This window comes from Corvus cornix, chromosome Z, assembly GCF_000738735.6.
Source record: "Corvus cornix cornix isolate S_Up_H32 chromosome Z, ASM73873v5, whole genome shotgun sequence".
NCBI lineage: Eukaryota > Metazoa > Chordata > Aves > Passeriformes > Corvidae > Corvus > Corvus cornix.
In genome coordinates this window covers 40,017,162-40,044,905 of record NC_046357.1, presented here as the reverse complement: position 1 = coordinate 40,044,905, position 27,744 = coordinate 40,017,162, and the positions used below count along the sequence as shown (strand labels likewise).

The window sequence follows — 27,744 nt, the reverse complement described above, 5'->3', positions numbered from 1 at the left end:
TTGTCATCTTGTTCCCTTATTCCCATATGCCAGCTTTAAGAGAGAGCCTTGAAGGTGAGGCCTAATTTAAATAAATCTCTTCAGTATGCAGCATCATTTTCATTTAAAGAAACTGAAAATTATCTTTTTAGGGATTTTTGAGGGAATTAATTGGAATGTAAATAATTTCCAGGTTCCATATTTACCAAATAAAAGGCTCCGAGGATGGATTTTAAATACTGTTGCTGCACTTTGAGTGGGCTGCCACTGTCTTTTGCTTTTTGTCCTATTTTCAGTAGCTGTGGTAGCTACTTGAATTTGTATTGGTCTATCACTATATGAGCAGTCAGTAGTGTTGCAGTGTGAAGTGCCAACCACTTACGGCATCTCACTGCCAATGTGCTGGTGCCAGAGGCCTTTGCTTGTTATGCTTAAGTAAATGCACATGACATGTGTGTTGTGGCTCACACACTCTATCTCATCAGACAGAAGAGCTGACTTTAGCCTCCATGTTTCTCAAGGTTTTACAAACCCTGGACTGAAGCTATGTGACCACCGTATCTTCTTTGTTTTTTAAATTAGGATTAATCAGTGCAGGTGTGAAGAGTCCAGTGGAGAATTTTCTTGATATTCTGTAACATGAACATATGCAATATTTTATTTATGACTTATATTTGTATGGTTTCACATAACACACAATAGAAAGGAGACAATACTGTTGCCAGCGGGGTCTGCACTCCAGCAAATGTTGCCAGAAGCTATTGCCAACCAAATACAGATGTGCTGTGTTCCATCTTGGTCTACTATATGCTGTGTATTGCATTCAATGATGGCCTTATACCAGTTCTCTGGAAAAAAAAGGAAAACTCTGTCTGTTTGGTTTTAAAGTATTGTGAAGGCAGGAATTTCCCAAAACACTTGATTGCAAAATCAGCAATGTTTATGTACTCAGTGGCAATACTGTCTCTTTAAATAGGTATCCTTGCTGTACAGTATAGCCTGAAGGCAGCTGCTATTGTATCATGGTTTCATACTGCAAGAGTTCTGATACCACCCCTAAACAAGATCATATATTTGCCACCTAGACTTCCTCCCAACCACATTTTGTAGGCTGCTGCCTACAAAGCAGCAATGAATGAGAACCAGGACTGTATTGTAGAGTGGATCAGTTAAGTGTTTGCATTCTTCAGGTAGGTGAATAGTTCTTTTCATGTCCTCTGTCTTAAATGTAGGACAAAACAAGGGCTCTAGAGCTTAACTGGGATGGACACTAAAGTACTGCATAAGTAGAGTATTTCCACATGTTAAGTCCATCCATGAAGAAGGAATTTAGGCGGTCTTAAATCCTTACATTGTCTGATATTTCAGAACGTTTGATTTTTATTAGTAAGACAGTTACTTGCTTATTGCCTGGTGAATTTTTCACAGTCATATCCTTGGGTATATGAATGCATCACGAACACTGATGAACTAACTCAAGTAATGTTTGTGGAACACGGGAATACTGCTTTCCCTGTTACACTTTTTAAAGAGGCTAAGGCAAAAAGAGTAAGTGGTCCTTCCACAGTCTTGGGGCTGTGATTTAAAGCCAGGTGATTTGATCCTTGTCAAGACCTTCCTTTATCAAAGCTGCTGTAACTGCACTAAAGCAAAACAAACCACTTTAAGTTTCAGTTTCCGGGCTAATGGGCACTACATTAAAGAGACAGAATACTACATCTCTCAGTGAAATCTGCTTGGAGAGAGATAATGGTATCCATGTGTCCTAACACCTGGGAAAGAGGCTACTCACCTCTGAGTAGAGCAGGCATTGCAATCCTCTGCATAGGACCACAGCTGCACCAGAAATGGCTGTCTTTAAAGATACAGAATGGGTTGGAAAGAATAGATCAGTCTGCACAACCCAGGTTTTTATCCGAAGCAAAGACAACTTGCTGAAATCCAGCACAGTGTGTACCTGTGTGTTGTAAGCATGATGAAACATAGTGTTAACAGAATTAAGGAACCTCTGCTTCTCAGTAATTGCTATCTAGAAATTTGAGTTGGTAACCTTATAAGATGCATTAGAGAAACAGACATATGAGATGCCTAACATGCATCTCTTTTATGCTGATATTACATGGCTCTAAAACTATACCTTGTGAGGAATCTTAGAAGTGAATTATATTTGCCATATTTGAAAGCTCTGGTAATATAATTGCTTATAGATTTAGCCACTTGAATCTCTCTGTGACCAGTGGCATTGCTTAACTTCTGGCTTTTATTATTTGATTTGTGATACATCTCAGATGGTAACTTTTTCACTTTTTAGCCCAGGGTTTCAGAAACTTTTTTACTGTGGTAACCCTAGAAGATTATTTAGAAGTCTGCTGGGAAAAGCATAGACATTGCTTTCATTTCTAAAGAAAATGACCAGAATTTACAAGGTCACAACAGAGATGCAGCCTTTTTACTGTTAGGCCAGAGGAGAAAAAAAATCTCTTCCCAGTGTCTATTGGTAGGATGTTAGTGGAGCATTTAGTAAATAAGGTACCCGAACCAGTGTGTGCCTACTTAGTCAGAGATTAATTTTGCCATCAGTTTATATGTAGCAGAAAACACCCATTTGCTGCCATTGTTATTTTTACACTGGTCTGTGTGAAAAAGTTTTGAAGCAGAGGTTTGTTATGTCGAGGCACATATCACACCACTAGCACTCTTCATGGCAAGACCTTTAGCTTACTGTTCGTGCTTTCTGCCTTCTCTGGCAGAAGATGTGGATTTTCTTTACCTTAGATAGAAATTGATGGGGGAGAAGGAAGAAGAGAGTTTGTTTGTTACATGATTTATGCAGGAATTTCTGCCCTTTATTAAATGATATTAGAAAGTGATTCTGAAGAGTTTCATTCTTCCTCCCTCACCTCCAGTGTGAAATTGAGATGAAGTCCTGCAACCAGAAGAAGGAACTACTGAACTCTAAATTCTGTGGGAAGGTGAACTTACCTTTTGCAGAGGTCTAGGTTTTTCCCTTATTAAGATTCTGTCCATTTTTTTGCCATGAATCTTTTACTCGTTAGTAGGTTGTATTAATTTTTTGTTGTCTGTCTATGCTGTTTCACTGAGTGAAAAATAGTCGTAAGAGTGGAAGGGAGGACAAATGGTGAAACATGTATCCTGACAGATGTTCCCATATATATGATTAAGAATGGAAATGTGCTCTGCATATATTGCCTTTCATGCCACAGTATGATTTGGGAGATGACTTTTTGTTCCTAGATCACTTAAAAGATCTTTGAAGCAATTTGAAGAGATATGATTCTGATGGTTTCTTTGTTATTTATGTAGGAGCTCTAAATGCTCCTCTTCTGATTAATGACAGCTATTGATTTTTTTCCTTTCCCCCATAGTTTCCTCAGTGGAGCTTGCTTTCCTTCTGTGGAATCAGCATCCTCAAAGACAGAAATTGCTGATTCTTAGAGAGCAAGTAGCCTGGCATTTGATTCTTAAAAAAAAAAAAAGCATTGTTATGATCATTATTTTTATTATTAGTCTGCTCCTTATTCTCTCTCCTTTTTCATTGTTTTTCATTCTTATTCCTGGATTTTTGTTTAAGGTCTGTATTCATGCCCCTTTGTGAACAGACACATCCAAATTTTCTAGTAGATCAGTTGCATCTGAGCATTTAAAGTTTCCACTAATCTCTGATACATTTCATAGAATCACAGGATTTTTTATGCTGGAAAACACCTCTAAGATCATCAGATCCAACCCTTAGACCAGCACCACTGTGTTTACAATTAAGCCATGTTTCCAGGTGCCACATCCAGAAGTTTTTCTGAGCACTTCCATGTATGGTGGTTCCACCACCTCCCTGGGCAGCCTGTTCGATGCATGACCATGTTTTCAGTGAAGAGGTTTTCCTAATATCCTCCCCTGGCACAGCTTGAGGCCATTTCCTCTCATCCAATACCTAGTTGCCTGGGAGAAGAGACTGACTCCTGCTGCACTGCAACCTTCTCTCAGGCTGTTGTAAACAGATAATGTCTCCCGAGCTCCCTTTTCGCCAGTCTAAACAGCCCCAGCTGCCTTAGCCGCTCTTCATAGGACTTGTGCTCCAGACCCTTCACCAGCTCTGTTGCCCTTTTGTGGATACACTCCAGCCCCTCAATGTCTTTCCTAAATTGAGGGCCCCAGAACTGAACACAGCGCTTGAGTTGGGGCCTCAACAGTGTGAATACAGGGCAATGATCCCTTCCCTGGTCCTGCTGGCCACACTATTGCTGATGAAGGCCAGGATGCCGTTGGCCTTCTTGGCCACCTGGGCACAGCTGGCTCATGTTCAGCTGCGTCAACCAGCACTCCCAGGTGTTTTTCCACCAGTCAGCTTTCCAGCCACTCTGCCCTCAGCCTGTATCACTGCCTCGGGCTGTCATGACTTGGTCTTGTTGAAGCTTATACTGTTAACCTTGGCTCATTGATCCAGTCAAGAACCCTCAGTAGAGCCTTCCTGTCCTCCTCCCCAGCATGGTGTCTTCTGCAAACTGAGTGAGGGGGCACTCAATCCCCTTGTCCAGATTGTCGATAAAGATGTTAAACAGAGCTGTCTTCAACACTGAGACCTGGGCTGCCAGCTGATGTAACTCCATTCACCGACACTGCGGGCCCAGCCATCCAGTCAGTTTTTATCCGGCAAAGAATGCACTACTCTTTACCATGGGAAACCAGTTTCTCCTAGAGAATGCTATGAGAAAAGGTGTCAAAGGCTTTACTAAAGTCCATGTAGACAACATCCACAGCCTTTCTCTCATCCATCTGGTTGGTCAAGCAAGATGTGCCTTTCACAAACCCATGCTGGCTGGGCCTGATTCTCTGACTGTCCTGTATGTCCATAATGGCACTCAAGATTATCTGTTTTGTAACCTTCCCCAGCACTGATGTCATATTGACAAGTCTGTATTTTCCTGTATCCTTCTACTGGGCCGTCTTGTAGATGGGGGTCACATTTGCTAACTTCCAGTCTATTGGGACCTCCCTGGTTAGCCAGGACTGGTGGTAAATGATGGCAAGTGGCTTGCTGAACTCTGCCACCAGCTCCCTTAATACCCTTGGGTGGATCCCATCTGGCCCCATAGACTTGTGTGCATCTAAATGGTGTTAACATGCTGCTGAACTTTTCCTTCTGGGTTATGGGTGCATCATTCTGCTCCCATCCCACCTCTCAGAGCTGGGTACTTGGAGGACAGCTGGTGTCATTATTAAAGACTGAGGCAAAGAAGGCGTTAAGAACCTCAGATTTTTCTTCATACTTTTTTACTATGTTTCGTTTCCCCCTACATCCAGTAAAGAATGTAGAGTTCCTTCAGCCCTTCTTTTGTTGCTGATATATTTGTAAAAACATTTTCCTTTTCTTTTTTGGCAGTAACCAGATTAAGTTCCAGTTAGACTTTGGCCCTTCTAATTTTTCCCCTGGGTAACCTCATGATATCCTTGTTTGTCCTCCCAAGTTGCCTGCTCCTTCTTCTGAAGCTGATACATGCCTTGTTTTTAAACTGAGTTCTACCCAAAACTGTTTGTTTAACCAGGCTGGTCTTCTTCCCCGTTTGTTGACACAGGGGTAGAGCCTGCTCATGTGCCTTTAGATTTCCTTAAAGTACATCCAGCTATCCTGGACCCTTGTGGCCCTCAAGATTGCCTGCCAAGGGACTCTCACAACTAGTCCCCTAAATAGGTCAAAGTGCCCTTCAGAACTTCAAGGCAGCAGTTTTACTGATTCCCTCTTTCTCCAGGAACTGAAAACTCATAACAGTTTTTGATTGCTGTGCCCAAGATGGCCTCTGATCACCACCTCTCCCACTAATCCTAGTTTGTTCAAACAAACAGCAGGTCCAGTGGGGCACCAGCCCTTGTTCTCTCCCTCACCCACTATGTGAGGAAATTGTCCTCCAGGAACCTCCTGGACTACTTTCTCTCTGTTGTGTTGTATTTCTAGCAGACATCTTGTAAGTTGAAATCCCTTAAGAGAGGAAGAGCTTGTGATTGTGAGAATTCTGCCAACTGTTTATAGACTATTTCAACTGCCTCTTCATCTTGGTGGTCTAAAGAAGACTCCCACCAGGATATTTCCTTTTACTTTGGGCACTGTAATAATTTTCAAACTGATCACTCTCCCTTAAAAGAGTAAGGGTAGTAGTTTATTCTACTGTACAGCAGTAGCACTGTTTCTTTATGCAGAACAATTATATGGTATATACCCATATAGCTCCAGAACCATTCCACTGGAAGAACTGATGTATGACTCTCTTTGTAGGCTGTTTTGCTGTCTTGTATCATAACATCAGAAAAACTTTTTTTTAAAATGTCTGCCACCAGAGAGAGAACAGTACAAAGGAAGTACAAATAGTGCAGACGACATCAAGGGTGCGAACAGGCGTGATAGATAAAAATTCATATCATCTTAAGTACACTCATAACTGTGTGTGCCAGAGGATTGCCTTTGCTGGTTTCCAAACCATTGACATTGATATTGTATACTCTGGAGCCATTGTTTTTATGTCTTTGTTTTCTCTTCATCTTGGGTTCTGTTTTGTCTGTATGCTGTCTTACTAAATGATTCGCTCTGAGCAATCAACCACAGCACCTAACTCATTTCAAACAAACAGTGAAGCTATTTTATTCAGATTTTTTTGAGGTCCTAGCAGTATTGCAGGTATGAGTAGTGAACATGTGTATAAATACAAAAGACAAAATATCTTTTTGAGACATTAGTTGTTAACATTAGAAATGTCTTCAGATTAGAGTAGTATGTTCAGGTTGTTTGAGTAATAGCTGTGACTTTTGCGGGTCTGTAAGAGGGAAAGTGGTAGATTACTGCAACACAGAGCTGCTTGGAAAGTATCCAGTAAAAACTTGAACTTCTTCCAGGAAAATAGGCTTTGAATGTGCTGACTATAACAAGAGAGCATTTGAAGCTAATTTGTTAGTGGGTTTGTTACCACATTTTACTTTAAAGTTGATCTCTTAAGATGTGTTGGGAAAAGAATTAAGCTAAGCGTCAATATTTAGAATGGTGGTTCTAAAAATTAGTGTTACTCAGATAAAAACCTTCAGCAAATCCTTTTTACCTATTTGTGTAGACGTGACTTTGGAGTTACTTTATTCCTTACTCTAGACGGCCTAGAAGAATATACAGAAAAGAAAATACCATTAGTAGCAGCCAGATGTTATCTTTATTTGACATGTGTTAATGTGTTTTGAAAGCTTTACTTCAGTTTTTACTACTCAGCTGATTTAAATGATCATCTTCCTAAACGTATTACTAAAAAGAATGCAGTCTTCTTTCTTGGCTTCTTTCTGATTGCTGTGTTTACCCTGTGCTCTTATATTTAGTGTGTGTTGAATGCTCCTTAAAAACATTGCAATCTATTTTGTAACTCCGTAGGGTGTATTTCTTGGTAGCTAACTGTTGCTTGTTTTATTTTCAAATAATTCTGGAAAATTTACAGCATCATAAAGTCTTCCTTTCCAAGTTTTCACCTATTATGCATTAATGCTGAAGATGTATGCTTGACTTTATGCATACTGTAGTCAACTGTGGTGGGATTGTCTAAAGTTAGCCACATGCTAAGAGTTAATAAATAACATGACCAAAGATAACAAATTAAAGAGAAGATGAAGAAGGGAAGAGAAGGCATTACAGCAACTTTAAAAAAATTATGTGGTTGCTCAGTTGGCTCATTTTCAGGCTTTCCTTGCAAGTTTTTAAATTGTGTCAGATTTTATGATCTAAATTCATCCTACAGGCAGAAACAACTGTGAACTTTCTTCCGCAGTGGAATATTTCTTTGTGTGGTGAATATCTATCAGTTATCTTACTCCTCCATATCTTTGGCATTTTGATGACTCGAGGAGATCACCTTTTTTTGCCACTTTTGTAGCACTAATCTGATGCCTAGTGGGCTAAGGAATTGCCCATTTTTATATAAATTTCCATTTAAACAAATGGCTGCATGTAGGCCGTCTGATGCTCACCAATGACATTCATAAGCAATGGAAAAACAAAGTCAAGCTGTCCATGTGTGGGTATTAGAATACACTAATTGTTTTAAAAGGTTTGGAAATGGCAGTCAGAGATGTCACTTTGTCTTTACCTTCTTGACTAAGCCTATTAGCAAACAGCACTAATTACATTATTATATACTTTTATTTCCTTTTCCTCTTCTATGTTTTGAGAGCAAAAGCCTGCTCATTGTTTCACTTGAATTTGCTTCCTTTCTGGTTTTGGCCCAGTGCCTCATTTTTGGTGTTCAGCATTGCTCCTTGTATTGGAGGAGGTCATAGTCTTTCCCATACCAATGCAGTCCTAGTCCACAGTCTTCCTCCTGTTGTTGAAATTTTACTTCCACCCCATCTAACAGCCTGCAACAATATCATCCTTGTGTGGCACAGGCATGTGGGTCTCTGCTGGAATTTTGGGTGTTAGCTTAGACTTGTTTAACAGTCTGGTTTTCATACCTAATAATTTTCTTTCTGCTGTTACAATGTGACTGAATTGCACCAAATTTCTGCTCTATCAGTGAATGACACTTTGTCACTTCTGAGGCCATGTTCTTGTAAGATTTCAGGTTCCCATCCCTTTTAATGGAAGAGCTTGGTCTCTTCAGAAAAGTTCTCTGTGGCCGTAAGGCTCTGGGTTTGGTTTTTTTATTCCGCACTCTCTGCAGTTATTTTCAGAGCTCTCTGTGATTCAGTGAAAACACATCGATTCATGGCCAAGAGGGACTTGGGCAGCCCAGCTGTTCTGGGTGATCTCAAGCTGCTAGGCTACTACTTTTAAACACCATATTATGTCTTGGAGTCATTAATGATATTCAGTACATCCAAACTTCAGTCTGTGCTGTTGTCTTGCTGAGCTATGTAGAGAGATTCCCAACAAAGAGCAGTAAAAAAGGGGATTACATTCACAGTGTGGTTTTCTTCCAGCTCTTTGGAAGCCATCCTATATCAATAGAGGAGGTCATATAATGCAAATTGGGTAGGTCAGTAGGCAGGTCTGTATGGATTGTACAGTAGTGTGCAGTGATTGTTCCTCTTCAGTTGACAGTGTAGTAGTTAACAAGGGGAAAGCTCACTGTTGATATTCTCAGGCTCTTCTCAAAGTCTGTGATTTAAGCTGCTGGCAGATTCAGACAGAGGGATCTTCTTGCAGTGGTTTATAGCACATTCTCAAATAGGAATGGGAGATTCCTTGTTCAAAATGATATAGCAGAGCACACTTTATGTTGTTTATCGCTTTTCTTTTGCTCATTCTTCTCCTCCCTCCCCAGATTGAGCATGCCAGATTGTTGTAAGGCAGCCCCGTTCAAACCCTGAAGCTAAGCAATACACTATTTTCTCCTGCTTTGTTTCATTGTAGTTAATTTAATATTCTGAAGAATGAAGCATACTGCCATAAGAGCATCAAGCAAGCAAAAAGGGTTTGATACATTTTACAAGAAGGAATACCTGTTGGAATGACATGGGTTCGCAAGCAGGAAAAAGATTGAGCCTTTCCTTCTTCTTCCACTTGGTTTTTGTTTGTTTAGTTTTGGGTTTGGTGTCTGCCCCCCAGCTTCTTTTGTATTTTTACTCCCCCATACCTTTCTTTTAGATCATTCCCCTCCTTTCCCTGGCACTGATCTGGATTAGATGACTTGTGTATGCCACTGCCCCTCTGATTCCACTGCATGGGGTTTATTTCCAAGAGGAAGAGAAGGATCTCTACTTTCAGGGTGGGGTGTCAAGGGAGGTGTGTGTGCAGTGTGCTGCAAGGGTTATCTAGCGTGCTGTGACTTGCAGCCTTTTACTTTCAGCTCACCTTCATGTAAGGTCAGTCTCAAGTCTTAGAAGTTTAAAGTGGAATGGTTTTATGCAAAGCAAGTTAAGTTTTTATTTGTTCTAAAGTTCTGTATACAGACATGCAGGTGGGAGAGAACAATCCTAGAGGACTTGGGATTTGATTTATCCTGAGCAATAGCTGCTAGAAAATGAAAAGAAAATTTCAGAGGTAATCTGGTTATTCTGTGAACAGAAATTAGTCGGATGGTTAAGGTGTAAGCCTTAGACCTGAACAGATCTCTCTTGGGATATATTTAACTAAACTTTTTCACCTGTTTGGTTTTTGTTGTTGATTTGTCAGGGCTTTTTTCCCTTGCCTTCCCAATGAATAGCAACAGTCTATCTACCCCACGGTGGTTAGAAAAGCACAGAGCTTGATGCAGCTCCGGTTGAGGTCAAGCACTCCAATTTGAACCTCTCAAGGGCTTTCTCTATGTGTTGCCAGTGTACTGGTAAAAATGACTTTAAACTCTTTGTCAGTGCAGTTACTGGTGCATGCATCACAGTCCCACTCAAATAAACCTGTCACAACACAGAGTCAGCAGCTAGAGAAGAGTACAAGGGCAGGCCTCTAGCTTTTCATTCGAGCATCACTAAACGTGCACAGAGTGCCCAATTATTTCAGCATTATTGAGCAAGCCTACAGGAAGACCCAAGCCTTGCTACATTAGATTTTCTTTAGTAATTTGCTCAAGTACCACTGAGGACACTTAAAGGGCTTAAAACGGTGGCTGCAACCAGTTTCCTTTTCTGGATTGTTAATTCAGGTTTTCTCTTTCAAATTAACTTTCACTGCATGCTGTGCAGTAGCGCTGGGAGAACTGTTTAACACTAATTTTCTCAATTTTCAGCTTTTTTTTTTCATTATATAACTGCTTTTACAGTTACATATGTTTTGATTAGATGTGCACATGGTATGTTTCCACTAGAAAGAGAAAAGTGTAATACCTCTGTCAAAAAATAAAAAATTCACCAAAATGGTAACATTCACTTGCTTTTTTTTTATTTTTTAATTTTTGTTGTTGTTTTCCTGTTCAGCCTGAGGTTTTTCCATATCAGTCTGAATATGTTTTGTCCAAACATATGGACATTTTTAAGGATGTTTGTGAGCATTAATATCTTGGATTGATCAGATTCATTGATTGATCAGTCAGTTGATGTAGGTGATCAGTCAGACAATCCCCAGCTCCCTGAACAAATTCAATATCTGTGTTTTGTTTTTCACAGCAGCAACAGCTCCAGGCCCAGCACTTGTCACATGGACATGGTCTTCCCGTGCCGCTCACTCCGCACCCCTCGGGCTTGCAGCCTCCAGCCATCCCCCCCATTGGCAGCAGTGCTGGTCTCCTGGCACTGTCCAGTGCACTGGGGGGGCAGTCCCACCTCCCAATTAAAGATGAGAAGAAGCACCATGATAATGATCACCAAAGAGGTAGGTGCTGCTAGATGAGTGTGAGGCTTCGTTTCCCTTCTTTTTTTCAAATTCTCCTGTTTAAAACAAGCAAAGGGGAGGGGGGAGAGGAATTTTCAGAAGAGTTCCTAGCTGATTACTTTAGTGTTTAGTATCTAGCAGTAACCAGAAATTGTGTTCAAATGCTAGAAATACAGTTTTATAAATCTGGCTGTACAGCATTAATAATTAACTCTACAGAAAACTTAACATCTGTGCAATTTATTATTTAACAGACATCAAGATTCTTTCTTCGGAGTATGATAAATGTATAATTTTATGTAAACTAACTAGTGCTTTTCTCTTTCTCTCTTCCCCCCATGCCCATTCTCTGCCACCATCTCTCCCCCTCCTTACGCACGGGGGCTGCTCTGCATGCAGACAGAGACTCCATCAAGGTAGGATTCCATTTTGTAGGTGCAAAGGGTAGCTCGACAGGACTGCATGAATGCTGCATTTTTCTGAAGTGTGGCACAGAGTGGTGGAAAAAGTCACAAAGTGGAGCTGGGTTGTGATGCTTCTGTAGATTGGCAGCACCCTGCACAACCTGTGTATCACATTTAGGCAGTGGCTGGTAGTGGGGCAGCTGGGATTGCAAGCAACATGCCAACCAGTGAGTTTGCTGGAACAGCATTGAGGCTGTTCTTGGATAGAAAGAAAGGTCTGCCCAAGGTCTGGGTACAAGCTTTTAAGACAGAAGGAGTAAGCCAGTAGTCTTAAGTCACTTGCAGGCTGTAAATTGTAATTCTGATATTTAATGCAGTTGAGAAAGGAGAGCTCTGTTGCTCACAGGGGAGAGGTGGGGTGCTACGTGCTGTCCTATAGTTGAGAGGAGTGAGCTGCCCTTCCCTCTACCCTGACGAATGTTGCACTGGGGATTCTGCCTTCCTTTTCCAAAAATTAATTTTCAGGTTCTGAGTGACTCAGCAGCATACCTGTATCCTGGGTAAGGTAGTGTTCATAAGTAGATGTAATAACACACCTTGTAACTTGGAAAATCTTGAGCATTTAGTAATAGATATGATTCAGTGCTATGTGATGCTTTTCTATACTGATGGCCACCAGAGTCTCTCAGGGACTCCTGGAGTTTTAATGCTGCAGGTGGGGAGATGTGTCTTAGCCCTCTTCTCTTCCTTGATGGGTCTGCTCTCCTAGTTTGCAGTTTTCAGAAACACAAGATCAAGCCTTACTAGGTGGTGCTGAGTGTGAAATGAAAGAAACCCTTCTCTTAGAAATGGCAAGACCTACACTAGCCTTATTGAGCACTTAGAAACAGTTTGTCAAGTTTCTAGTGGTGCTTTTTTTTTAGGAAGATACAATATATCCTTCGGGTTGGGGAGGTGGTGGAAGAGATGTTCACAGCACGAGTGCATTAGACAAGATTAGCAGGATCTTGTCAGGTAGATACTACCAGTGTGCCTTTGACCGTGTTGGGAGGAGCATGGTTCTGGGCACAGGCTTTGTCCATACCAGAGACCTGTTCAGCCAGGGCTGACACTAGGGGCCATGCCCCTGCTTCTTTGGCAACTACAGGTGGGGATGTGTCCCACAGCCTGTCCCAACACATCCATTCTGCCACTGGCAACCCTGACATGTCCCAGCCAAGTGCAACTGAGCTGGTAGTTGTCAGTTTTGCTGTTACCCACATGGCTCTGCATAACAACCAGGAGCTGACAGGAGCTGTCAGTTTTCACAGTGACCAGCAAAGGCACTGAAGCTGTCTATCTGCTGACATAAGACAACAGCATGTTGGATTTCACAGAATCACAGAATCACCAGATTGGAAGAGACCTTCAAGATCACCAAGTCCAACCCATGCCTAACACCACCTCAACTAAACCATGGCGCTGAGAGCCACATCCAGTCTTTATTTAAACACATCCAGGGATGGTGACTCCTCCACCCCCCCGGGCAGACGTTTCCAGAACTTTTATCACTCTTTCAGTAAAAAACTTTTTCCTGACATCCAACCTAAATTTCCCACTCAGCCTCTTTATCATGAGGGCTGGAAACTGCTACTACTGCTTTAAGCAATGAGGCTGGAGAACACATTCATGATGATTTCCCTAGAACACCCACTCTTCACTGTGAACAGATAAGTTCAGTCCATTTTCCTTTTTCCTGCACTCAAACTGACAAATACAAGCAGAGCAGATACCTAAATGTGAGAGTACAAACCCACCTGGTTTCTTGATTGAGTTTGCCTACCTGTACAGTTGGAACCATGACAATTTCATTCAAGAAGATGACTGAGGAGAACTGCTAATATGTGCCATTGACTGTTTCTAAACAATACATGCTACTCATGTTTCTGTAACATTTGTGAGATGTTGGGGTGTTTATGCTGGCATGGGTGTTAGGCGGAGCGTTTGTACTGAAAAGGTTGATGTTTTCTAGGATTGATTCAAAAGTGCTGTTACTCATACAGCTTCCAGAAGGAGAGAAGGGTGTCTACTTTGTGCAGTTTACTTTGAAATGAGAAGTAGATGTTTGTCTTGCACGGTGCTCAGGTTGTGAATTGGCTTGTGTGTCAGCATTATGGGGCTTACTGCCAGCTTTGCAAGGTGAAAGAGTTTGCTAATTTCCTTAAATGTTTTCAGTGATGCCCAGAGTAGCAGTTAGTCGCTTGTTCAATCGATCCCTCCTCCCTTAAGTGGTTCCTGGTTAAGAGAGGCTTTTTATGATTGTCTGCTGTGTGACTTGAGACAGTTTTTGTCAGCCAGAACCAGCTGGAGTCTGTGTGCTTGTATGAAATAATTTATTCATGCAGGATAACGCTCCTTAACATTTAACAGGTAATGAATGTGACATAAATTTCCTTCTTCCTTTTAATTTTTCCCTTTCCTCTTCCAATGTGCAAACAGGCAGGCTCTGGTACTCTAAATAGTAAGTAATTTTTGGCCATCTGTCAAAAGGAAATTTCAATACAAATTTAAATTAATGATGCCTGAAATTTTTTATAGCTCCTCTAAAAGCCTCTAATGTGCAGAAAATTCTGAATCTGCTGGTAGTAATTAGTGTAGCATGTAATGAGGATATGGGCAATGTTATACAGCCCCAGTGTAACGTTTTGATATGGTAGCAAAATTTTGATTTATATAAGGTTGTGGCTGGGTTTAATTGTGAGAGACACTTTAAAGTGTTTTCTTGCTGGTATAGATTATTAAGCAGGGTGGATTTTAAAATAGTTCATGAAGTGTAAATTTATGCTTTAGTGTGCAATTGAGATAACGAAGGTACACTACCCATTTCTACAAAGAAATGAATTTGGCTGAAATGACCTGTTTCTTGCCACTACTTCCAGCTTTGGATTTGCTGGGCAGTTTTCTTACTGAAACTTCCTGTCTCTAGCTGTGCTGGTCCTGACTGTCCTCTTAGTTCAGGCTAGGGAAAAGGCAGTTTGCATCACTCTTTCAGACGTGACGTGTTATGCCTCATAGGCCAGACTGGGCTCATGTCCTCCTCAGCACCTCCCTGGAGTGAGTAGTTCACTGCTGAAACTGAGTATTCACCTTCAGGTAACGTGAGATTGTCCAGGAGCTGTTCCTAAATAATAGATCAGCGTTGGCACAGCAAGCTCTGTGGAGAAGGGCAGCTTTGGGAGTTCTTTGATTTCTTCTTGGATTCAGTCCTCCAAATTATTTGCAAAGTTTGAAGTGTGGGAAAATTCTAAATGCAGTAAACTGGGTCATGGGAGCGCTCTTTGTGCAGTGGCAAGGCTGTTGAGCAGACAAAGGGAAGGGAAGGGTGGCATGCGCCAGGGCTGTGCTCAAAGTGCAGCCCTAGCTTAAGGGCTCTGAGGGAAAGTAATGTGTTTTGACAGAAAGACAAACAGCTCTGCAGTTAGCTGAACAGCTTTCCGCAGAGGACTTGGTGTGTCTCCTTTTCAAAGCTGTAAAATTTCTTTTTATAAAAAAGAAAAGAAAAAAAAAAGGGATTATTGTTTTAAGTGGATTCTTCCGTGTTAATTGCACTGCACAAGTTTCTTTTCCACCTCCTGTGAAATCTCTTGATGCAGGAGGCATGTCCTTCTTCCCAGCCCTGGTATCATCTCTGGGACAAATGTGGCAAAAGCTTCTCTGGTGCCTAACAAAGTTCCTTCTCTAACACATTCCCTTTGAAGGAGGTATGGAAGCATCTTGTGTACAAAAGCTCCACCTGACAGAAAGTAGTCTAGTGCTAGCATTCTCTTCCCATGACTCTAAGTGCAGCAAATGGAATGAAGGATCTCCCAGATGCTGGCTGGGTTGTGGGCCTGCCAGAGGTAGCCTGGATATCCCTGAGCAGACTGTTTAAGAATCTGAGAGTCTTCTGAAACATGTGAATTCATGCACAGGATCCAACATGTGTTAACTTTTTATCACTTCTAATACAGATCTCTTGTTCTTTATATGCCTGTTGTGCATTGCCTTTCTTTTGGGGTTTGTTTGTTTGTTTGCTTGTGTTGTTTTTTGGTTGTTAGGTTTTTTTTTTTATCTGATTTGTAAATTATTTGGGGCAGACTATACCTGTAGTAAGACTTGCCAAGATGATGAAAACTTTTTTCATTTTGGTCTTGGGGGCTACTCTTTCAGCAGCAACAAGTGCCAATAATTGAAAATTGCAGTCTTGTGACAGGAATAAAACAGCTGGTTTGAGATTCTTCTGGGGGGAAAAAAGAGTTTTAGAAGAAAAGATCTGAAATAATGCATCAAATGCAGCTTTGAGGTGGATTTCTGGCCAGCATGCTGTTGAATTGGGAGAAGTCTGTCAGGGCAAATTGAGTTGAATTTAGAAATAAAATTACTTTTGCCTTAATCTGTGTGAAAGCTAATAATTACATGTGGGCGATACAGGGAAAGTGAATGGATGCAATTCCCACATTCCATTTACATTTGTGGTAGCAGGTGCTCCAGTGCTTCTCAAGCTGTTAGCCACTATTAAGTGTTTAGGCCTCTTTTCATTTAGTTGTAAGTAAGAGTAAGCTGCTTACTCCTGAATCTGTGATGCTTGGAGGAGTTGTGTGAATATACTTCTGCAAAGTACAAGATAGTTTAAAATAAAAATCCCCAACATACAATGTAAGACTTCTGGATATTACCAAAAGTAATTATGTTGCTGACTTTGTTCTTCTGCTGGTAGAGGAACACCACATAAATTGCTGTGAGGTATTCTGTGGACTTTGTTCTACTCATCAGGTTTCTTTTAAATGAGACTTCCTCTAGTGTCATGAGTGTCTTGCCAAATGTCTCTGCATTCAGTGTTTATTAAACAAGCCCAAAAAATTTAGTTACCTGTTACAAACTTAAAGAAACGTGCAGAATTTATTTCCTGATCATTTTGTTATTTGGCCAATTAATCACCATTCAGCTAAAAAGCACTTCACAGGCTTGTTAGAATCCAGACATTTCAGACTCAAGTCATTCTGTTAGTACCTTTTGACATTCAGGAATGAAGCATTGCATGTATTTTGCTTTCTGTTATGATGAAGTGGTAGTTTTAAACAGAGCGTATTTGAACTACACTGCTCTGCAGGAGTTGTGGTTTTGATCTTCGTGGGTGTTTTGGGGGTAGCATTACCAAATAATAATGAATAACTTCTGTTGGCTTCTGATACAGTAATTTTTCAGTATTAATTGATATCTGCCTCTGGGCGTGTAAGCTGTGCCGAATGTAACAGGTGCCCTAATTCCAGAAAATGTGTTGTAATTGTTTGTTTGTGGAACAGATGAATAAATATCTGTGGGGCATAGCTGGTCCTCAGGTGGTGAACGTGAGTGGATTAATGATGTGATTGGGTGAGACATGCTTGTTTGTTGCAGTCTCGTCCAGTAACTGTCTGCTGAAGCAGAACAAATATTAATTAGCAGGGTCCTGTTTGTTGTCTCAGTCTATCTTATGGAGCTGATTTTTTGGCACTGCTTTTTTTTCTTAATAACCTTTTCATGGCTGAACTTGTAGTATGTCGTTCAAGCCCTGTGGTTTTTAACAGACTTCTGGAACATGAAATTGAACCTCAGGTATATATCTCCCTGCTGCGTTTTCTTCTTCTTTTCTCCCCTCCACCCCAACTGAGTCTTAAATGTCTTTCATTCATGCAGTGTCACATCTTTAGTCTTTTTCATGAGGTCATCTGGGAAGCTTAATTTAGTGTAGAGTATTCATATTCATATGAAAGTAACAGCATATACTTTGGTATCAAAGAATTAGCTGCTTCTTCTAGTTTTGATGGCTTCACCTCTTTTACCCAATAGCCTTGTACCTACTTCCGTCTATTAATGGCACAGTGTCCTCTTGTCTTACATCTTTCTGCACGTTACCACAGGGTGACTCTTACTCAGTGGTGTGCGCACATTTGGTCAAATTCCCGTAGTGCATCCCACTGTCAAACTTTTATATTGCCACTTGGTGATACAGGGTAACTCAAATATTCTCTCTGCAGATGCTCTCTTCACCCAGAAGGCAAATACATACATGGGCTGTAATTTCTAACCTGAGCAGTCATGTCTAATTATTTCCATGGCAACAGACTGTGATGTTGATAACACAGGGTTATGATTTCACATCATAGAGTAGGAAGAGGAAGTTTGCTGGGATGAGGAGGTGGGTGGAAAGGTCTCCAGCGCAAAGGCTTTGACAATATAATAGCTGGCGGAAAAGAAGTAAAGGGAGGAAATTAATTTGTTTATTCTGTCTCTTGAAGTTTTCCGTGTTGTAAACATGCAATTAAAATCATACTTTGGATGCTGGAATTCATGACTTACACTAGTTTACTCATAGCGGATGAGTTGGAATGAGGAACACATTCGCAGGTCAAGTTACATAGATGTTTGTCGATGTCATGGGGGAAAATAAACAGCGTGTCTCAATTTTTGTCAAAGCGGGACACAGGCTAGGTTTTTGTCTTACAGATTTCTGTTGGCACTGTGATTTTTTTTTTTTTTTTTTTTTTTTTTTAGCACTTAACATTTTGATTTTGTCTTTTAAACTCTTAGGTCCAAAGTAATCAATGGATTCCTTGGGCATGCAGATTCTATCTGCTAAAGGGAGGGAAGGAGTGTACCTTCTGGATTCAGCGACACGTATGACTTGTGCTGGAAGTTTCTGTCATAGGGGTCAATGCTAGTAGTATATTAATATTTGTATTGCTCTTCCTACCTCTTTTCTGGCACTGGGAAAGAAGCACATTCCTAGTCTGAGATGATTAGGTTGATTTTAGAAAAAGTTGAGGGAAATGAGTAGTCTGACTGATTCGCAAGTTGTTATGCAAGATTGTTGAGTGCAACATGAATTACAAAGTTTTAGCTGTGCTTTGAGGGAAGAAGCAATTAGACCAGCCAGCAAGAATTGGCCATTGAGGGAAGTTTGCAGGAAAGTTGCACTGTTTCCTGCCTCTCTTTGGTGCAGCTCTAATTGAGTTGAATAATTAATTAAATATCTAAAGCTCGATTAGCCTATTCTGCATAGCAATTTGAAAAGTTCTGTCTTTTCTTAAGCGACATTTGGCCTTTTGAAGAACAAAAAATTGGAAATGCTAATGTTTTTCATCCAACTAAGGGAAGAAAATAAAAATGTCTCCATAGCAACAAAGCTTCTTTCTAGATGGTTTCCTAAAATATGCCTGAACCAGAAGCAGATGTCTGATTTGAGAATCTCGCCTTCTTCAATGTAAACAAATAACTTATAGGCAGGTGTTGGAAATAATATGGAAATCCTATTAAAGAGCCTTGGGTTCCTGTCAGTCAGGAAGCCCCTGCCACAAAAGGGTTGGTTGTCTGAATAAAGGAGGCAGAGTAAATTCTCGTAAGGCTTTAGCTTTTCCCAGGAAATTATTGTCTCTGCATGCTCTTTCCCCTGCAAGTCTGAATGCAAGCCGTTTCTTTAACTGATCCCTTCTGCCACCCTCGCTTTCTCCCTCTCTTCTCCTGCTGGATTAGCGCTTGATGTCAGTGGTGGCTGCTGCTGCTTGGGGTGTTGTGTCATTTGTGATTTTAACCCCTGTTCCCTCCTGCCCCCCCATCTGCAACCCTGCCTTGGCTAGTAAGAGGACAGCCAGAGGAGACACCTGACACCAGCGTGAAGTGAGGAGAGATGGGGAGGTTCTTCATGTGAATTTATAAATTTCGGGAAAGGTTTTGGCATGGATGGTTTGCTGGTGTCACATATTGGGTTCCAAATAAAAGTGTGGTTTTTTGCATACTGTGTCTAGAAAGTTGGCGGGACGCTTTTGATTCTTTTTAATCTTCTTCGGAAGTTACTGAGAAAACATGCTTGCTGCCACTTGTTTGTTAGTCTAGTGTGAAACTTTCATTTTATTTGCGCTTTTTGGTGTCAGTTTTGTCCCCAGACATGGTTGTACTGAGTTCTGTGCTACAACAGCTTACTTGCCAGCTTACCTGCAGGCGGTGAGTGAAGACTTCAGTGCAGGGCAGGTGGGAGCAGGTGCTGAGGATGTGCCTTCCAGGGTTTCTAGGCTGGAAGCGGAGACCGTGTGTGTGTCTCCCTGCATCCTGTCTCTACTTTCCTTGGCATGCCAGACACAGTGATGCTCGTAATAACACTCAGAGGGTTAAATGTGGATAAACACAAAACAAGGCTTCTGAAAAGCCTGAAGATTATCATGCAGCATTTCTCGGACTATAGCCCCCAAGACGCACTTCATAAAGCCAATAAAGCGCGCGCTGGTGGTCTCCTGTTGCCCTGGCAACGGACCACAGGGCACCCTGTGTGTGAAATGCATGAACATCTGTGAATTAATCTTTTTTAGTTTGTTCTTTCCTTGGCACCGGTGGGGCTGCGCTGGCTGGTAGCAGCAGGGGCAGAGCTGGAGGGGACCCCAGGGATGCCCCAAGCTCCTGGTAGAGGGGGTGAAGCCAGGTCCTTCCCCAGCAGCACTTCCCACAATGAAGGGATTGAACGATTCAGCTTGATTTCACTTCTTCTGGGATGCTGTTAGCTTGCTTTTGGATGCATGGGGGGAAAAAATTTAAAAAATATTCTCCTAAGAGGAGGTATTGTTTGGCTTGTCAGTCTTCCATGAAAAAATAATCTTAAGAGGAAAACTGAAATAAGCTCTTGTGTCCACACAGCGTTTTTACAGGACTTCACCACTTGCGTGCTTCGCTCTCACAAAACTAGTAGAAACAGAACTTGAGGAGGTCTCACACAATTTTAAAATGGAGACATGTAGCAAAAATAAGAAATGTGACAGCTGACCCAGCAGGAGGCCCAGCCACAACTATGCTTAAGACATGCAAATCCTGGGGATGGTATTTTCCACTGCCTCCTGAAGGAATTACAGAGAGCACTAGCACGGGGCTTATTGACTACCTGTCAGTGCCCTGGCAGGTGCCAGGTGTTCTCTCCCCTTGCCTTCTGCCACCCTCATCCCTGCTGCAGTGCACCATGGTGCAGATTTCGTGTCTGGCTCTTGAAGTTGTGCTGGCTGCTGGCTCTGACCACTGGCTGCCAACTCAGGGCTTGCCCCAACTCTCCAAGTCTCAGGGAGGACTGTAGGGGGAACACTGTGAATGTTGTATCACCAGCAGTTGCTGGATGCAATCAGTGTTATAATGAACTATTGGAAGTGAAATGCCACTTTAATCTGCTAATTGCATTAAAAGGACAGCAGATTGCTCTGTATTGCTTCTTTTTGATCTGCAAAGTTACCAAAGAGTACCGAGGAGCTTTTAAGTGAGGTGTAGCAGTGCTACTTGTTTGCATACGAATATTATCAGGTGCAGCTGCACCCCTGTTTCTGCCACTCAAGAGGCAGTGAATGCAGCTGTGGGAGCGTTCTTACTGCATACTTATGAGCAAGTGGGGTGGAGGGATGAGAGAAGGAAAAGATTCAACAAGGTTTGTTCCTTTTTTCATTAACTGGTTGAGCTATCATAGATTCTCCATACAGAGAGGCTGGCATATTTCAAGCCACTGTATTGTTTGAAAGAGGGCATACAGTATTTTCTTTGCTATATTAATCTTTACAGATCAAAATAAATAATAACACTGATTTTGCTGGCGGAGTACTGCTTTTTCAGACAGGCATGTTCTGCAGAGGTGCAGCACAGGAGTGTGGAAAAAAGGCCAAGAGAGGTGTCTCCCAGTTACAGTGACCCCCAGAAGGGTTGTCCCCAGTGGTGTGTGATTTGTGTTTGGCACACACCACACACAGCATAAAACTCTTCAGCTACAGCAACGTATTTCTGAGTCTGTTGCTCTTTTTTTCATATTAACAAAGCGGACAGACTTTATAGAAATCACTAGTTGCATTGAGTTGAAAAGCCAGTGCTGACCTAAATAACATAAAGCTTTGCCTGGTGATCTTACATCACCAGGCATTAGGAAATCATTGTATCTGGCTTGTAGTAACTGTACCTGTGTGTTTATATTTCTCCTTTCTCCCTGATATGTTTGTTGAAGCTGTATCTGTTGATGCTATACTTCTGTCCCACTTCTGCATTTCTTTTAAAAATACCAAACTGCAATTTATTTTGGCCCTTGAAGAAATTAATGTTTTGTTTTTGTTTACCTGCTTTGAGAAAGGTTTCCTGCCATGACCTGCAAATACTATTTTGTAATGAGCCTTGCTGTCCCATACTGCAATTTATGAGAAAAAATCAGTGTCTGGATAATTTTTAAATAATCCCTTTAAAATCAATTAAACTAAACCTTGTAGGGTTAGAGAAACCTTTTTCTGCCATTCCCTTGGCGTACAGTATTTTTTGAGTGCCTCGTCAGCATCCATAATTGACATGAGAGTAGAAAAGGCACCCTACTTTAAGCATAACGGCACCTGTCCAGGATCAGTTTGGTGCCTTAGAAAAAGCACTGTGTGCTCACCATCTAGGTAGCCTAAAAGCTTTGTATCACCCTGCAGGTGTTTGAAAGCAATAAAGTTATTTACCAGACCTGTAGAACTCTGGTTTGCTTTGTGAAGATTTTCTGGTAACAACGTTATCTTCAGCTGTGGCAAAGGCTGGGGGTGCCATTTTTCCACTCTTCTTCCTGTTCTGCTGGATGAGGAAGAGAAGACACCATCAAAAATTGTGATGTTATCTCTCTTCCCTGTTCTTTCTAGAGTATCTAGCATCAGACTGTTTCTAGTTATCTAGCATCAGAGGTTTTTCCCAGGTAATATGTGCAAACTGCAACTCTTTTGACACCAAGTCTTTTCTGTGCTGCAGTACCTCTCTTGTGTCTTTGCTCTCCCTGGACCTTAAACAATTTTACAAATCTTGCAGATAACTGTAACAGTCCTGCTAATACTAGTAAACAAACTTAGTGTTGTAAATAGCAATAACCTGATTTATAATAGTAAATGTAACAGAAGTTTCCCACCAAATAGTATAGGGCTGTAGTGGTTACTAACTGCTGTGGCAATCACAGCGTGACGGAGCTGCTGCTATTTAGTAGACAAGTGTTTAATGATTGTTTTGGACAGAAAGAGGAAGAAAACTTTATTTAATAGAAGTCTCTCATGTTGACAACACACAACACCAGAGATTGCTACAGTGCAATCACTGCAAAGCCGCGTGTTTTGCAAACAAAATATGTTGCAGATTCTAATTATAAAAACAAAAATATGTTCTTTAATTTGACATACAGACAGAATTTTTCTTACTCTAAGTCTTAAAACTGCCAGGAATCCTCTCTGGAATACTAGTTACTCAGCGTGTGCAACTGTTACTGTAGATGTCAAAAATAAAATATTCATAAGTGTATTTGATACTGTATTCTGGCTCAAGATACATATCCATCCAACACTGCACTGTGATGTATATGTAAACTGGTCCTAGGAAAAACATTTGTTCATATCCAGGGTTGTTCTTGCCAATAATGAGATTAAATCAAAACAAGCACCATTTGTTAACTAATTTGCCCATTTTCCTAAAGTTTGCTAAAAGTTTAAAAGTAGTATGTTAATGTAATGATGTGATTGTGACAAAAGCCAACAAATCCAGGAAGCAGACATCTGGAGGTAGCTGTTTCCCATACTAGAGAGGCAATTGAAGTAAAACATGTAATGCTTAGCATTGGGTTCTATGCAGTAAGACTACTTTGCCCTACTCTTTGAAGCTGTAAACATGAACCTAGGTGAAGCCTCTGGAGGAAGGGGAGTGAGCATTTGGAGCATTTGCGTTGTGTCTAATGAACATGGGGGGCAGTGGAGGAAGAGATATGTGGGAATAAATGCGTATTTCCTCTCTGCATACACCTGACTAACTACTGTGCTTATTTTTACCTACACTTTACATAGTGTCTGGAGAGAACTCTTTTACAATTCCCATGAAAGAAAGGAAGAAAAATTGTAGGCAGCAGCCTTGATTATGCTGTATAGAGATCAAGCAGCTAGTAAACTGATGCATGCCTAACACTTGTGTGTGAAAAGCTGTGTGCTCTTTATACCAGAAGCAAGGTGTAAGAAGGCATTATTCCTCTAAACATTAATGCTTTTCAAGATTGAAGGTTACCAATTGCCCTCTGTTACATCAGAATGTGCCTAATGTTCCCTTTTCTCCTGTAGGACATCTGCTGGTTCCTTGGAAATATTTGAAGAGCCATCGTTTAGTAGTTTGAAGGGAAAGTCTTGAATAATTCACACAACGAATGATTAGGCAAGCACTTGTCTATCTAACTGAATTATTCTGCATGTTTGCTGAAGCAGTTAAGCAGCAGAACAGCATTTTCTTCTCTGGAGGCTTTACAGTGGTAGTATTGACCCACCTAGTTATTGGGTTTCAGCCTTTTGTTGACACTGTTGTAAATGAAAGCAGTCTGGACAGGCAGTGAGCAGCTGGGCTGGATAATTGTGAAGGATTCATGCTTGTTGCTGTTACCCTCAGTGTTTGTAGTGGGTTGTTTGCTTTGACTTTTGTTGAACTGTTGACAAAAGCATTAGATACAAATGGGAACAAATAAAGTGGTGAGATGCCAGGAGGGCTTGGCAGAAATGGTGGTTTTCATTCCAGCTTAAATGGGGAATGTCGGCACTTGTCTGGATGGGAAAAAGAAGGTGTAGTCAGCATTTATGTGTTTTTCCCTCCCCTTTCCCTTTCTTTCCTTACTGCTAAATATGTTTTGGCAAACAGGTGAATAAAAACAGAGCAGAGGCAATTTCCCCATTGCCTTAACTCTTTGGCACTACATTTTTGAAGCTCTCTCTGACTGTGGATGTCTTGCTGGGCAAATACAGTTCCTGAAATGAAAGGATTAAGTATATAAAGGGAAGGGGGGGGGGAAACAGAGAGAAAAGGACAGGGGTGTAGAAGGGGTAGAGATGAGAAAAGAGAGGCTTAAATAGAACTGTATACACTAAGTAGTATAGCCAACAAAATTGAAGTCATTTACTGGAACGCTTTTAATTTGGTTTAAACAAAATACTCTTTTGTATATTCAAATTGGGAGTAGCTCAGCTGTTGTGAAGCCAGAAAATTAATGGTATTTTTAGTGAAATAGCAAACGCATGTCAACAACATAGCTCTGGATGATAATGTTGGCATTTTATTCATGAGGAATTACAGTGCAGGTTACTGGACAACATAGTGTGACTGGAATGATTGAGCACAGGGGGGAAGCGGCTGTCCTTCTGTAAGATGATTTCATTTTACATTTAGTCCTTCAGGAAGAGAGAAAGGAGACAGAAATAAAGCATTTAAAAATACATGTCTGGAATGCCTATCCTTGTGGTTTCTGGGTCCCAGAGACTAACCTTTTACCTCTGTCTGACTCATAGTTTTCTAGCTGTCCTTCTTTTCAAGTCTGTTTTGAGAGATGGCAGAGAATAGAGGCAGAAGAATAGCATCACATTAGGATATCTTTGCTGTAAAAGCAGTTTTGGCCCTAGAAGAGCTGCAAGTTTACTCTAGCTATCTCCAGCACTTGAGTTTTGTTCCTAAGCATTGTTTTCTTGGGACTTTTAATGCATCTAATGTGTTGTGAAATATGTTGGCTGGTTGTGGAGAAAGTTAGTGTAAGATCTGGAAGGTCTTGCCACTTGGCAGGAGAGATGCTTTGTGTCTGTTATTTTGACTGTAGTTTCCTTGTAGCAATCAGCTTCAGGCTGTTGTGCAGGTCAGCTGGAAAATGGCAAATAAAGTTCACAGGGGTGAAGACACCACTGCAGTGAAAGAAAAAAGCACTGTTTAGTATTGCTGTCTGAAAGCATACAAAAGTATTCCTTGCCTCTGCTGTAGCATGTGCACATGATGGTATCTGAGGTAGCCACAGGGTTTTGGGGTACCAAAGTTGTGATACACAGGTACTTTTTGTCACCTGCCTTCATGGATCTTCAAGTTGTCCTAAAATCAAACACCATAGTAGCCAGGTAATTGTGGCATTTATCAACCCATTTTGAGTAATAATCTGTGAGTGCTTTCATTATTCCCCTTTGTTATAGTTGCCATATTGTTCCTGCTCTCATCACGATAAGAAAAGAAGGGAAGCGCAAAAAGAGATAAGGAAAAAATTGCCTTTTAATGCTGTCACTGCTAAAGTTTCTTGTAACACGCAGCATTTGTTGTGTCAAACTATAGTCCTGTCAACACTAGCAAGAAGTGTTTTGCCCAGGTGTTAAATACTGTGGGATCAGGCCTGAATTTATTATTAATCCTAGAGACATCAAAACAAAGGGTAGAAATACCAAGCTATTTCTAGCAAACATACAGGGAGTGGTGTTACTGTACATACTTGTTTGTGCATGATGAGTCCCCAGTTCTTTTCTCTTTGGGAAATACCCATAACAATTCTAAAGGGGGCTACAGGTATTATGATAGCAAATTTCAACCTTGATTGAAGGTAAAATGAGGACTTTTTGAAAAGTCTTTTGAAAGACCTTTGAAAAGGACTTGAAGACCAATCAAAACAAATATATTCTACAATCGTGTTTGAACAGCATTTGGGAAACCCAGTTTTGCATCACCTAAATTGTGTGAGAATTCATAAAAACTAACTTGTGAATGTTCTGTGGCATTGCCTTACTTTTTAATCTGGCTTGGATAGGTTTGTGTTTTCATGTGAAAAGTACTTTTCCCTTTACTTAGTTACACAGAGTTAGCTCGTTAGGCTAATTTGCTTTGCTTGCAGACCCTGTAAGAACGTCCTCAAGTTGTTCTTTACCTGGAGTTTCAGAGAGCTGAGACCTGGAAGCAGGAAAGTGCCTCTGGAATGAATTTGCATTGAAGTAACAGTAGTTTTGAATGAAGCAAGGAAAGAGAGAGAAGTGGTGTACTACATAGGCTGAGATTGAATTGGACTCAATCAAGTCACAAAGTGATTATGCATCATGGGGCAACATTTTTTTGCACTGTCTGGTGTCAGATAGTACTCAACTGGAGTTCTAAGCCAGCCAATTAGGAATAAGAGTGGATATTGGAAAGAACATTCAGTAACAGGAAACAGTAAAATAACAAGACAGAAGTAAAAGCATAGCAGACAGTTGAAGCCCTAAATCAGTGGTGCACATCCTTTAGCCACAGAAGGTCTTTACTGGCAGTTTGCCATGAACCAATGGACTGCACCTATTTTGCATATAATTTACATTGTATTTTAATCAGATAAGCACAGACCGTGTTTGTTTTTCATATTTATGTAGTGCTTTAAGTGCAAACACTGCATAGCACAAAGCAATAAAAGACACTGTACCTGGTGGGTTATAGTAGAAAGAGTGATGATGGGAAGACTGGCTCTTCTGCATTTCTGAAATCAGGGAGGTTTGTGTGACATCTGTCTGTCTTTGAGAAGGTGTTACACATTCTGAAGTACAGGTTTGAGTTTACTAGGCAGCTTCAGGCTTGGCTTTGTACACATCTCAAATACATAAGGGTAATTTGAGAAAAAATAATTTCAAAGACAAACTTGCAGATAGCACATTTCCTGATTAATTCTGTTACCCATGGGTAATTCAAAAAACAACAGCGTTAACCACCAGTAGCATTTTCTTCCTGGAACTTCGTTCAGAGTATTTAGTTACATCTTGGATATAGTGGCTTTAGGTTCTCATGAGTTTGGCTGATGACAGTTTTACATACAATGCAGAAATGTTTCCTCTTTTACATTTATCATGTCTGTGTGATACAGATTTATGCAAACTACGAATGGGTTATATATTTGTATAGTTTCTGGAGTTTAGTACAGGTACTCTGTTACAATAGTTGGTTTGCTCTAATCTTCTAGTGGTGTTTTTATTGATATAAGGAATACTGATTATTCTTCCCTCATTTTTCCATTTCAGTCTAGCATATGTAATAGATCCATTTTGGTGAGGTACTAGAGTACCTCCAAATCTTCAATCCATGAATCCTCACAACATCCCAGTGAGGGAAAGAAACGCTGTCTAGACTTTTGAAATTATCCCGCTTTTATAGATAATGTACTGAGGCATGAAGAAGCTTAATTGACTTCATGTGATCAGACAAAAGAGCAGACTACTAAACCTACATTTCCCAAATACAAACGTTTTTGCAATGTCCCGGTTTCAGTTTTCT

General features: G+C 40.9%; 1 protein-coding gene across 4 annotated transcripts in view; it reads left to right on the top strand.

Annotated features, from left to right (window-relative positions):
- The window catches only part of TLE4 (TLE family member 4, transcriptional corepressor), a 98,371-nt gene that overhangs the window by 43,656 nt on the left and 26,971 nt on the right, over positions 1-27,744 (top strand). For 3 of the 4 annotated variants that reach the window (XM_039567286.1, XM_039567285.1, XM_039567283.1), the window contains 2 exons: positions 11,059-11,263; positions 11,663-11,679. In XM_039567286.1, the coding sequence (XP_039423220.1) occupies positions 11,059-11,263; positions 11,663-11,679 (222 nt within the window). The remainder of the gene's footprint in view (positions 1-11,058; positions 11,264-11,662; positions 11,680-27,744) is intronic. The other variant, XM_039567284.1, reaches the window with a different exon arrangement.